Source organism: Apodemus sylvaticus, chromosome 8 (assembly GCF_947179515.1).
Source record: "Apodemus sylvaticus chromosome 8, mApoSyl1.1, whole genome shotgun sequence".
Lineage (NCBI taxonomy): Eukaryota > Metazoa > Chordata > Mammalia > Rodentia > Muridae > Apodemus > Apodemus sylvaticus.
The window spans coordinates 57,961,167-57,974,964 of NC_067479.1; the positions used below are offsets into that span (position 1 = coordinate 57,961,167).

Consider the following 13,798-nt stretch of genomic DNA (forward strand, 5'->3'; position numbering starts at 1 on the left):
AGCCACATGTTCCTGTGTCTGTTTAGCCATCACATGATGGTCCAGAGACTGTTCTCTCCTCTGATGATCATTTGCTGTGAGTCTAACCAGGGGTGCAGAACTATCCTCTGGGAGGTGATGAGATCAGGAGGAGGGAGACATCAGAGCAGCCCCACCCCTCCTGCGATGGGAATTGGGACAAAGCCAGGTACAAATTCTGCTGGCACTCTGCTCTTGGATCCCCAGCTTCTAGAGGTCTTAGGCAACCCCTGTAAAGGCTCATTCAACTCTCCAAGGGCTCACAACCCACAGGCTGAGAATCCTGCTCTTGAGCTATGAGAAATACAATGCTTGCAGTCTATAAGCTGCCCACTGTTCTGTCACAGCAGCTGGAGCAAAGTCAGCCAGAAGGAATGACATTCCTTCTGGGACACAAAGTCTTTATCTCTTACCTCTGAAATTTCTTGTCCTTTGACAGCCACCCATACTTGCTGCGGATTATGACAACAGAGAAATATAAAAGGGAGACAGCTGCAGCCAAGATGCTAAGGACAATGATTTGCCGTAAATTGGTGTTCAGAATTCGAGGACAGCCCACTGGAGAGATGCTAAAATGCCAAGAGGCAGGAAAGAGACAGGAAATTCCAATCCTGAAATTCCAAAGAAACAGATTTTAGAGTCTGGATTGCTCAAGCTTGGCTGAGACCTGGCCTCACCTGATCACTGTTCAGCATGAGCTCCCCTGCTTCCGGGCTGCTGGTGGCTGTCTGAGCATGCTCAGGGTTGCTGTTTGGTTATGTAGCGCGTCATTATAAAATGACTTGATGACAATGATGCCCTGCTGGTTATAATGCTCCTATATTATTATAATAATTGTAATCTCCCCTGTTTCTTGAGAATATTACAAAGACATCTGCCTTTTCCCAAAAGGGAATCCCAGTTCTTAAGTTAGCCAGATAAACACATAAATCTATAATGAAATCCAATTTAAGGATGATGGCACCAAAGGGGGACTGAGGATACAGAAATGGCATGTCCCATAAACACCAGTAGCCTAATGAACCAAACTGTGTGCACTGATGAGTCAATGGCTTAGAAGAAGTGAGATTTTCTTAACATGCAATTCTAATGTAAATTTCTCCCAGATGACCCAGTAATGGGAAAAAGAGTCTTTCAACAGTATCTCCTATGTGGAATCAGTAAGGGAACTTGGATGAGTCCCTTGATTTTAGAAAGATTCCTCTGAGACGTGTTTTACAAACAGAAAGGAATTCAATGTACGCCATGAAAGAGAGGCAAACTGTAGAGCCGTCAGCAGGAGCTGCCTGTAGGGTAAATTTCATCATTTCTGGTTACTACCTTCTTTGTTGTGAAGAGTACTTCAGGGACTAAAACCTCTCATTGAAGGAGACAGACTGCCACACCCTGGACTTCCACTGTTTGCTGTCACAGGAGCTCTGAGGACACTACATGAATGTTTCTTCCTCTTCTGCACCGCTATCCTGTGCTAATCTAACATCCGAAGATGCCACTGTGTGGGCCTAACTGCGGCCCACACTGACCTTTGTGGAGCTCACCTGCCTTTCTTTCTGTGACAAGTGCCCCACTGGACTCTGTAGGGCCAATGTTTTCAGACTACTACAACACAACTTCCAACCCTTGTCTCTTGGGATTTAGATTTTCTTCTCTTAAAATCCATTTCTTCAGCATCAAAATCGTAGGGTTTACAGGCTAGTGATGGAGCCCACCACTCACCTCCCCATACTGAATGGCCAAGCAAGGTCCAGCTGATGGTGTGGGAGTCAGTTCTCGTATCCACAATGACAGAATCAGAGCTGGCGTCTTCATGGAGTCAGAGCCACCCTGGTTCAGCGAGAGAAAAATCAAGAAGAGCATAATCAAATAAAATATCTATGGCCATACCAAGCAGATGCTCAAACTCAGCCACACATCACCTGACTGTGACCCTTGTGTGGAGACTACTGGGTTATTAAAGCAGCACTCTGGTACACCAATTTCATGCTGCTAGAGATACAGGCCTCAGTCGAGAGATGCTGAGAGCCTAGTACACATTCTTACTGCAGGTATCCCTGTAGTCCTAAAACTTCAGGGCATGACATTATTATAGCACTGAGAAGTTAGAGAAGATTTGGAAAGATGGGGGATACACAGAATTAACTCAATGGGAACCAGAAGCATGTATTCACTTGTTCTGATGTATCAAGTGCCCTGCAAGGTGTTCTGGCCTTGGTGCTTTAGTCCTGTCACCTGCCCACTTTCCTCCTGGCCCCAGCCCTCACGTCACAAAGCCAGGGACTCCTTCTAACCTGCCGGAGCCTGAGGATGATTTCAAAGTTCTCCTTGTCTTTACCTCCTGGGGCCTCTCAACACTTTCACGGCCTAGTCAGCCTCTCTGCTCTGGAATCCTGTCGGGGATCCTTGGCTCTGTCCCCAAGGTGTCTGTCCTCAAGGCCCTCAGCGTTCTGCCTAGACTGACTTCATTCTCTCCGAACTTCACTCTTGCTCTGAGTCATTCCCTCTGAACTTAGCGCCTCCAGCTCAGCTCTCAAGTATAACATTTATCAGATAACTGGTTTCTTCAGCCCAGCTCCTCTAAGTCATGCACACATCCACTCAGTCCCCAGTCTCTGCATCTGGATGCTACATGGACCATGAACCGAGGTTCTAAAATCCCACTCCCTGTTCTATTTAATCCCAACCCCCTCTCCTTTGTCCTGATCCTCATCCCCAGTCTCCCTATCTTCCCTATCCAACTTCTCAGAACCCGCCCCTGGCTCCTGCTCACCTAAAACCTAACCTTTTGCTTATCTGTTCTAGGCTGGGCTCTCACCTCTTGCCTGCACTGCTTTCTCTGAGAAGTCCCACCTGGGGCTTTCTAGTGCTTTCCCAGCACCATAGGCAGGGAGGTATTCTTTCCCTGAGGCTGACACACCCAGAACTCAGATCGTATCAAGCCAGGATTCAGATTTTCCCAAAAACCTCGTGCCCTTCAAACAAACGCTGTAGTCTTCCATGCCCTCCAGCCCTGCAGACTCCAGCCAGCTGCTCCTCTCTGACCTCATCACCTGTTCTCCTCTTTCCCCAGCATTCCAGCTGCACTGGCAGACCCCACCAGCTTCTAGAAGTCTCTTGCTCTGCTCTGTAGCCTCCCTGCTCCCTGTGCTTCAGAGCGATCCTCAGAGCTGATTGCTTGACCTCTAGTGGGCCATTACTCAATGTCACCTTCTCAGAGATCAGCGAGCACACACACACCACTTTCCATCCAGGTCTCATCCTTGATTTATTTTTTTCCTCATTCTACATTTACTTTGTTTTTGTTTTTGTTTTTTTTTGAGACAGGGTTCCTCTGTATAGCCCTGGCTGTCCTGGAACGCACTATGTAGACCACGCCAGCATCAAACTCAGAAATCTACCTGCCTCTGCCTCCCAAGTGCTGGGATTAAAGGCATGCGCCACCACCGCCAGACCTACATTTACTTCTTTTTTGTTTGTTTCCTTTTATGTTTTTGAGACAAGGTCTCTCTACCTAGTTCTGGTTATCCTGGTATTCACTGTGTAGATCAGACTGGCCTCAGACTCAGAGAGAGAGAGAATTGCCTGCTTCTCTAAAGGTGTGTGCCCCACACCTAGCTTTAGCATTTACTGCGTTATTAAATATTCATAGGAGTGCTTACTATGCTTAGGCTATGCCCCAAATGTTCATGATCATCCTGTTCTCCCGAAACCCCGGTGGCGGAGAGTCAAGTGTGTGACACACTGTGATCCCTGTCTTCTACATACTGCGCATGTGCTGCCGTCATCGTTTCTCTTGCCCCTCGAGTCCTTCTCTAGACCGCATGGGTCACGGGACCCTTAGCTGGCGGCTGCATTAAGCAGCAGGACTCTGGGGGAAGGTTCCTAAAAGGGTCAGAGTTCTGGGAAGGAAAAGGCTAAGAACCTCTACATCAGGTAAGTCTTCAAATCAAAGAGAGACCCTGTCCCTTACTTTCGCTCTTAGTGAGAAGATGGTTCCCAAGCCCTGTGCAGCTCATAAAGCAGCTGGCTGGCTGTTGTATGTGGCGACTTAAAGGAGCTGAAACGAAACCCTGCAGCCAGACGTGGCGGCACAGGCTTGTCATTCTAACTATCCAGGGGGCTGAGACAGGAGGAACTCGAGAGCAGTGCCCTGGGGCGCGCCAGCCCCAGCTCAAGAGTGGCCTGGGGAAGTTAGACTGGTTTCATATAAAAAGTAAGCCATAGGCTGAGGGCACGGCACAGTTGTAGTGCTTGCCTGGCGTGAGTGAGGCCCCGGGTTTATGCTTACTAGAACAAATCACAATCACTGTGACATTAAATACAAAACTGTAACTATGAAATGTTTGAAATCCTCACCACATCCAAGTGCTGCACACGGCTACATGGCCTCTGCACAGACTGTGAGGGGCGTGGACATCAAAGCAAAAGCTCTTCAGACAGCATCATGGATCCCAGGAGATTTCTACACCAAATGCAAGCAGTGGATTCCTCAGCCTCTGTAGACTGCCCCTCTCTGTCCTCCATTGACTGAAATTCCTGTACCGCTCAGGGCACAAAGGGAGCATGAGCCTTTTTAAGAGCTTCTCTAATACAGCAGAGGGCTCAGAGGTTACACTTTCTCTTTACAAGGCCATCCTAGGCAAGGACCAGTGCCAGCTACACTAGGAGGGAGAACTATATAGATAATTGGACTTACACCCAACCTTTAAGAATTTATAACCATCCCTACCCCACAGCCCCGCACGTCTCTAACCAGGGACATACAGAAGCCTATCATAACAGTCCTCTGAGATGCTCTACCCAGCAGCTGACTGAAATGCATACACCCACAGACAAACAATGGAGGCCGGAGACTCTTATGGAAGAGTTGGGGGAAGGATTGAAGGCCTTGAAGGGGATAAGAACTCTACAGGGAGACTTAGAGTCAACTAACCTGGACCCCTGGAGTTTTCAGAGACTGAGCCACCTACCAAAGTGTATACACGGCCTGGACTGAGGCCCCTACACACATATGCAGCAGATGTGTAGCTCAGTCTCCATATGGGTCCCCCAACAACGGGAGTGGGGGCTGTCCCTAAAGCTGTAACTTCGCTGTGGTATCCATTTCCCAACAGGGTTTCCTTGTCTGGCCTCAGTGGAAGAGGTTGCCCCAAATCCTGCTGACACTTGATGTGCCAGGGGGCCCCACCCTCTCAGAGGAGAAAGGGAGAGGGACTCTGAGGTAACAACCAGGAAGGGGGGACAATGTTTGGGATGGAAAGAAAAGAAAAAAAAGAAAAGGACCTGAAAGAAAAAAAGAATTTATAACCTAGTAGAGAGGAACATACAATTCTCTCCCCATCCTCCTTACTGTACAAATAAATAAATATAATTAAAAACATTTTAAAAGGCTGGAGAGATGGCTCAGCAGTTAAGAGCACTGACTGCTCTTCCAGAGGTCCTGAGTTCAAATCCTAGCAACCACATGGTGGCTCACAATCATCTGTAATAAGATTGGATACCCTCTTCTGGTGAGTCTTAAGACAGTGACAATGTACTTACATATAAATAAATAAATTTTAAAAATAATATTTTAAAATTTCATAGCCAGTTAGTGGTGGTACACGTCTTTAATCCCAGTGCTTGAGAGGCAGAGGCAGGGGGATCTCTGTGAATCAGAGGCCATATACAATGTTAACCAACTGAAAATCATATACAATTTTAAAAGCATTTAAATATACTAGATGCTTAATAATAAGCTTTAATGTATTTTTATAAAATAACACTTTTAAAGTATTTTTTATATAGTGAGAAGTTCAATGCCCTAAAGATTTAAATTTTTAAAATACCCATTAAAAGGAACAGTAATAACATAAGCAAATATTGATATAATCATAGAATAATTAAGGTCTGTCTCTAAATGATGATATCAATGTCTCAAATTGCAAAAGAAAGAAAATGTACCTATGTATAATCTTAAACTTTGCATATGTTAAAACAATAACAAACCATTCTTAAACACAATAGCTTGGGAAAGGAACTTGTAATACTTGAGACAAAGGTAACCATTCTTGAGGCTGGAGAGATGGCTCTGTGGTTAAGAGGACTAGTTGCTCTTGTGGAAAACCCAGCTTCAACACCAAACATTCACGTGTCTTTAATTGCAGCTTCAGGGGTTTCTGATGGCCAGAGTCTCCAAAGGGATTCACATTCACACACACATACCCACACACACACCGACACGTAATTAAAAGCAATAAAAAGAAATCTTTGAAAATAAAAGGTAACCATTCTCTGCCTATAAGACATTCACATGAAGTAATAGAAGGAACACACTAATACAGACATATGGAACTCACTCTGTAGACCAGGCTGGCTTCAAACTCAGAAATCTGCCTGCCTCTGCCTCCCAAGTACTGGGATTAAAGGCGTGCACCACCACTGTTCGGAACACACTAATACAAAGCAGGCAAGGGTAACTAAAGTTAACAAGAGAAAAGATGCAAGGTCAGGGTGTTCTGACAGACCGAAGGAAAACAGGACCCGAAAACCATCAGGCTGGCAGAGGTCAAGGGGTAGCAAGGCATTGGAGTGACATGTGCAGACAGGGTCGATGTGCTTCCCCTCCTCTCTACACTCTAGAAACTTACTGTGGTGGTTTGAGTTAGAATGGCTTCCATAGGCTCATATATCTGAGTGCTTGGTGATTAGGGAGTGGTGCTACTCGAGAGGCACTGGAGATGCGGCCTTGTTGCAGTGATGTGGCTTTGTTTGAGGCAGTGTCACTAGGATGGGCTTTAGGGTTTCAGAAACCTAAGCCAGGCCCAAGAGTTCTATCTTCTTCTTCCTGCTGCCTATGGATCCAGATGTGGGACTCTCAGCTCCTTCTCCAGCACCATGTCTGCCTGTCTGCCCGTAACTAAGCAAGTCCCAATTAAATACTTCCCTTTATAAGAGTTGCTATGGTCATGATGTCTCTTCACAGCAACAGAACATTGACCAAGACACTTACTCCTGGGAAATAATAGGGTAGATTTTGACTGAAACATGCACAGGATGGTCACCACAGAACTGTGCTTAAGAGCAAAACACTGTCCCGAATGTCATGGTAAGGCTGGAGATGTCACTCAGAAGATAAATACATGCCTTGCATGTGTAAGACCCTGGGTTCCTTCCTAGCAGTATAAAAACACATGGAAAGCCAATGTGACTTATAGGGGTGAGGGCACACTTACACACTAGAACACAGTATGACCATTAAAGGCAACTGTCATTCTGTACTTGACACAGCAAGAGCACCACCACATATAAATAAAGATACTTCACCCGACAGAGAAGAAAAAATGATAAACAAGATGTTAACAGTGTTGCTTATTTCTGAGTGGCAATGAGATAAACGACCACTTTTACTTTCTTCCCTAGGCTTGTTTAAGTTTTCAATGCATATATTAATTTCATCGTCAGGACAAACCACAGAATTACTTTTGACAAACTACCTGTGTCTGATTCCCTCCCTCTTCTGGAAATAAGAAGAAAGATTACTTTAAAAACTCGGGCTGTAAAGGGCTGAAAAGATGGTTCGGGACCTAAGAGCACTATTGCCCTTGCAGAGAAGTCCTGGGTTTCACTCCCAACTCCCACATGGTGGCTCACATTTGTAACTTCAGTTCCAGAGGATCCAATGCTTTTGACTTCTTCTGACCTCTGTGGGCACCAGGAATACATGTAGTACAGTACAGACATATCCAGGGAAAACACTCTCAGACATAAAGGAAAATAATCTAAATGAAGAAGAAGAGGAGGAGGAGGAAGAGGAGGAAGAAGAACTAGCAGAAGCAGCAACAGGAGAAGAAGAAGAAGAAGAAGAAGAAGAAGAAGAAGAAGAAGAAGAAGAAGAAGAAGAAGAAGAAGAAGAAGAAGAAGAAGAAGAAGAAGAAAAAGAAGAAGGCATAGCAACTGAATTTGAGCACAAAATAATCAATGACAATTGTGCAATAGTTAACAGTTAATAGCTAAGAACCAAAGAAAAGAAGAGTGTTAAACACCAACTGGTGTGGGAGAAGAAGAGTCATTAATGCCTCAGTACTATGAATGAGACACAACGGGGACATGAAAACTCCCAAAGCACTATCATCCAGGAAAGGATGAAGAAAGCAACCAATGGGAATGTTGAATTCTAGGACTCTCCCCATGAGAGCTTGGAGCCCAGGAAGGCTGGGTGGGGCCAATATGAGGTAGAGGTAGGAAAGAATGTGGGCGTGTCCAAGAAAGACATTTCTAAGGTGCACCTTACCAAGAATGACAGCATACTTAGCAAACTCAACAGCACTTGTATTGGTCTTGGGTCTTTCTTTTTAGTTTAAAAAGATTTACTTTCTTTTTCTTTATGTGTGCCTATGGCAGTCAGAGGAGGGCATCAAATCCCTTGGAGTTGAAGTGGTTGTGAGGACTCTGGGACAGCAGCTGGAGCTATTAATCACTGAGTTGCTTCCCCAGGACTTTGCTTTTAAGACATAGAATTTTGACAGAAAGGACAGTCCATAAAGGATGAAGAAAGCAACCAATGGGAATGTTGAATTCTAGGACTCTCCCCATGAGAGCTTGGAGCCCAGGAAGGCTGGGTGGGGCCAATATGAGGTAGAGGTAGGAAAGAATGTGGGCGTGTCCAAGAAAGACATTTCTAAGGTGCACCTTACCAAGAATGACAGCATACTTAGCAAACTCAACAGCACTTGTATTGGTCTTGGGTCTTTCTTTTTAGTTTAAAAAGATTTACTTTCTTTTTCTTTATGTGTGCCTATGGCAGTCAGAGGAGGGCATCAAATCCCTTGGAGTTGAAGTGGTTGTGAGGACTCTGGGACAGCAGCTGGAGCTATTAATCACTGAGTTGCTTCCCCAGGACTTTGCTTTTAAGACATAGAATTTTGACAGAAAGGACAGTCCATAAATTACTTATTACTTTCTCTCAGAACAGATGTGAGGCTGATTGTTGCCAAGAAGTCACAATACTGTAACTTGATCCTAAAATGTAAACTCTGACTGCTGTTTCTGCACCTAGAATTCTTGGCACCAGAGCTCAGGCAAGCAAACTCCTAATACTGCTGTCATGTTTTAAACAAAGTTCTAATGTGCAGCAGGGCCTGTCGCCAGAGATAGCAAGAACCTTTGTGATCTAGCTGCAAGGTCCTCCTTAGCAGAATATTATGTAAGGGAATAAAGCCTGTGGTGGCTTGAGTTAGAATGGCCCCATAGCCACATAGATTTGAATGCTTGTTCATCAGGGAGTGGCACTATTTGAGAAGGATTAGAAGGCGTGGCCTTATTGGAGAGAGGATGCCAGGCCCAGTCTCTCTGTGCTTATGGGTCAGGAAGTAGCTCTGAGCTACTGCTCTAGCACCACGTGGGCTGCCATGCTTCCCACCATGATGTTAACAGACTAAACGCTGTAACCATGCTGCCAATTCAATGTTCTCTTCTGTAAGACATGTCTTGGCCAGAGTGTCTCTTCACAGCAACAGAGCAGCGTCTAAGAGAGAGCCCATCTGAACCACAGGGCAATTTCTTAATGAGTCCCCTCCTGTTAAGTGTGTGTATGGGTGTCGGAAAGACAGTGTGAGCTGCCATGTGGGTGCAGGAAAGTGAACCCCGGTCCTCCGGAGGAGCAGCTAATACCCTTAACCGCTAAGCCGTCTCTTTAGCCACAAAGCTTATTTGGTGAAAAACATAGGTACAGTAAACAAGTGTTATGGGATTTGGGTTAGTCAGACTTCTCATCCCTGTGGTAAGCACCTGGTAGAAAACCTTCCACAGGAGAAGGACTTGCTTTAGCTTATGGTTTCAGAGGGCATGGCAGAGCAGTGTGCCATGGTGGTCAGGAAGCACCTGAGAGGACAGAGGAGGATACTGAGCTAGCCCTAGCCGGCTTTCACCTCTTCCTCTTTACTCCATTGATGTACCTAGCCTATGGGGTAGTGCCCAGCATTCAGGGTGGGCTAACCCACTCTGTCACCGCTCTGTCAATCCTCTGTGGAAATGCTCTCACAGACATGGCTGAAAGCCACGTGTCTTACTAATGTCTGAGGTATTTCCCAACCCATCCAGTTAACAGTCGAGAGTTCCCATCACAATGCTCGAGTACAATCAATCGAATACAGGTTAGTAAGCTCAAGGAGAGTCTAACTTCTGAGCTGGAAAGCTTGAGATGACATGAGGGGTCAAAACAGAATGGAGGATTAGAGGAGCGCCTTGAACAACTGCAAACACTGGCAGAGCTTGCAAGAAATGACTGTCTGCCAGGGAGCTAGCTTTGAGGAGACGGCCGCCGTGCAGCAGTGACTCAGCTATTGGTGAAAGACGCAGCAAAGCAACTTGGAGAACGCACGGAGCTAAATGCATGCTCCACAGTTCCTCTGTGTTAAACAGTGAGTCCTGGCTGAGGCTGCCCGACCCCTACTATTCACGTGCTTCTCTGGCCACCACTCTGAATGGCCTTCTACAGATGACACTTGCCCTGCAGCAGCTCTGCAATGTCCCCTGAGAATGGGACTTTACTCCCGTCCCAGGTCCACATCTCCAGCCAAGTCTGGGTAAAATACCCCAACTTCCAAATTCTCCGCCAGTACGGTTACCTTGTCCTCAGCCTCTCCTGAACCAATATCTCATCATTCATTAAGACCTGTCAATTCTTTTGTGTCTGTATGTTCATGTGTGTGCAGGTACACATGTGCTTGTGTGTGTGTGTGTGGGGGGCAGGTCACCATGCGGGGTCTTTCTCAATCAAGGTCTCTAATTGAATCTGGAGCTCACCGAGGCCGGCTAGCCAATGAGCTCCAAGGCCCCCCTCCCCCTGGCTCCCTCAGCACTGGAATCTGAACTTAGGTCCTCATACTTTCCCAGCAAGCACCTTACCTAATATTCCAACTCCCCTCCCAGGATCTGTCAGTTCTTCATCAAGCATCCCACGCATCTAGGACGACCACAGCAGACGACACTACTTCAAGATAGATCTTGTGGGAAGCTGCTTCTGCTTTTACTATAAACACTCTTAATGAAACGCTACCTTCAAAGTTTGACCAAAGAAGAGCCTGAAAGCCTGTGGATCCATCCCAGCCTCTGCCTGCAGCCTGCGGAAGCCTCAATCCATCGTCTGTTCCCACGCTCTTCCGACAGCCTGTTCTTGCCTCACTCTCAGTAATCTCTCTCTGCCCTGGAAGGTGGGCCTGCTCCACACAAGTTCTTCTGATACTGGCCTCTGGCTTTTAATGCAGTTTGCTCCTCATATCTGGCTTCTACAATGACACATGTTTCAGGGCCACCAGGTCATCCTTTTAAAGTCTATATCTAACTTGTTATACTTTCTAATGTCTTCCTGCACTCCAAGTCTCACGATCCACATGTAGCCTCCCTCATTAAAACAAACTGAACGCACACAGGGGGAAGACGGACCCTTACATCAATTCTCGTGTTTGTCTCAAAGTCTCAGGTCACACATTTCCTGATAGGGCTAAAAGAATATAAGTCATGAACTCAATGAGCAACCAAACAAGCGGGACTGGGGTGTGGGGGGTGGGCTGCAGGATGGCTCAGCAGGCAAAAGCACTTACCGTGCAAGCTGCAAGCACAGCTATTTGAATTCATTTCCTGGAACCTCAGAAAAAGTTATCCATCCTATAAACTCCAGGCATGGGGGGAGGCACATGCCCCCCCCATCATCCACTCACACATATGCAGTAATAATACATTTTAAAACAGATGGCCAATCGACATTAAGCAAAAAAAAAAAAGCTACTCATATAAAATAAGCACAGTTCTACAACTATGTCAAACAACAAACCAGATAACAAAGATAACTTAAACATAAGATAACACAATACCGATTTTAGGCCCCTCTGAGGATGGACTGTGGCTAATTTCCTCTCACAAAAGCTTTATAAAGCCCACAACCTAATGTTAACCGAGTGTCTAATTTAGGATTGTTACTGGCCTCTAGCTTACTGTGTAACATGCAAGTCTTGAATTATAAAGCATCTCTTGTTTTCTAGTGACATATGGTCCCAGCACCTGTGTTCACCGAGCTGGCGTCCGAGACGCCCTGCAGGGACTGGGGTTATATTCCTGAGAATGGGAGACTTGTCCCTTTAAAAGGGGTCCACGCATGACTCAAGTTGAGAAACACAACCGTGCACCATCTTCCGATCAGCTCCATTTTTTCCCCCAACGGGGGAAATATAACAGGAAACTTCCCCAAAGCAAAACAAATACGTGATGCTACATGCGTCGGTGTCAGATTTCGGGAGGCCATCCAGCCCCGGAAGCAACAGTCCTTTTCCCCTAGCCTACACTCGCCATGGGGTCAGGGTGCTCCGAAGACCCGGCGAGGTGTCGGGGACAAGCACCTGTCACCGGGGTCACGGGGCTGCAGCGGGGGGCAGCCGGATGTGGCGGGGGAGACGGCTGGACGGGGCCGTGGCCTCCCGCTACCCTCGCCCCTCGGGACCCCGGCCTCACCTGCTGGGCGGGCCGCGGCTCCGGGGGGGCGGGCGGCCACTAGCACACCGCATCCCGGCCACCAGCTTCCCGGAGGTTCGGCTCCTTTCCGGGAGCCACGCTGCGCGCGCCCGCCAACGTCACGTCACAGCTCGCGCTGGCGCGCGCACGTAGGAGGCGAGCGCGCGCGCGTCGGGGAGGGTGGGAAAACGGGCCTGCGTGGGGCGGGGCCTACCAAATGATTGGCACTGAGTGCTGGCTTAGCCTTTGGACTCCTCTGCTGGGCTCCCCCCGCCGCGGCAAGAAGAAGATCCACGTGTCTCCTGGCCATCTCTGGCTAGCCTGGTTGTCCCCAAGCCTCAAGGTGATGTTGAGACCGCGGCTTAGCTTTTCTTCGTGCCCCGGAGGATTCCAGAAAACAACAGCCTAGCAAGGTCTAGGTCTTGTGGCTTAACCCTTGTGAACACTATCATTCATTCATTCATTCTTATGTGCATGATTAGGGGTTGTGGGACACATGTGCTGCAGCTCGTGTCTGAGCTTGTCAAGGATAATTTTCTGGAGAAGGTTCTCTTCTTCCACTCTTAAGTTACAGGGACTGAATACAGATCCCCCCCAACCCACCCACACACACACACACCCAAGCTTGCATGACAAGTACTTTTATTCACTGGGTCATCTCACCCAATCAGTTCAGCACATTCTGCCGGTAACTGTTCTTGTTTTATAAATGGGAAGATATTTTGTTACTGAGTGTTTTGTCTTTCCCAAGCCAAACACATCCTGTGCCCCAGTTTTGAGAAGAAATAAGGTAGAATGTGTGCTTCTGCATACTGACCCCATGATGTATTCCTAGCTCAATTGATTGCTTTAACGTTGCAGAGCTGTGTACTTAAGAATGAAGATCTGGGAACAGGACCACAGATGGGCCATCCTACTAGACACTTGAAGCTATGTTTATGTTTAGAGCTTTATAAAGTGCTAGTTATTAGGTAAAACAAGCAGGCACAGAGCCAGCCCGTCTCCATCTTAAAACGGAATCCTTGGTCTAGCACCAGCTTGGGTCACCTGCCCTTTCTGGTAATGTTACACAACTGGACTTGAAATTCAGTTCAGTGAGAAATTCAATACTGCAGGCAGAGCAACCGGAGCCTTCCTGCTTAGAGCCATGTGGCTTCTCCTCAGATTCTGCTGGGTCCTTGATGCCCTCCACAGAAAAGAATTTCAGAATGAAGCAAAGCCATCAAATTTACAAGACTCCATCGGAGAGCCCCAAGGGCAGGCATCAGGACAGGAATGTATGTCATCATCCAGGAGG

General features: G+C 46.9%; 1 protein-coding gene across 3 annotated transcripts in view; it reads right to left on the bottom strand.

The window, feature by feature from the left end:
• Entpd4 (ectonucleoside triphosphate diphosphohydrolase 4) overlaps positions 1 to 12,643 on the bottom strand; it is a 28,272-nt gene extending 15,629 nt beyond the window's left edge. The window contains exons 1-3 of one of the 3 annotated variants that reach the window (XM_052191103.1): positions 12,502 to 12,643; positions 1,735 to 1,842; positions 432 to 629 (exon numbers count right to left, since the gene is read on the bottom strand). In XM_052191103.1, coding sequence (XP_052047063.1) covers positions 432 to 629; positions 1,735 to 1,742 — 206 coding nt within the window. In that variant the 5' untranslated portion in view covers positions 1,743 to 1,842; positions 12,502 to 12,643. The other 2 variants (XM_052191101.1, XM_052191102.1) reach the window with 2 other exon arrangements.
• Positions 12,644 to 13,798: the final 1,155 nt, after the last annotated feature.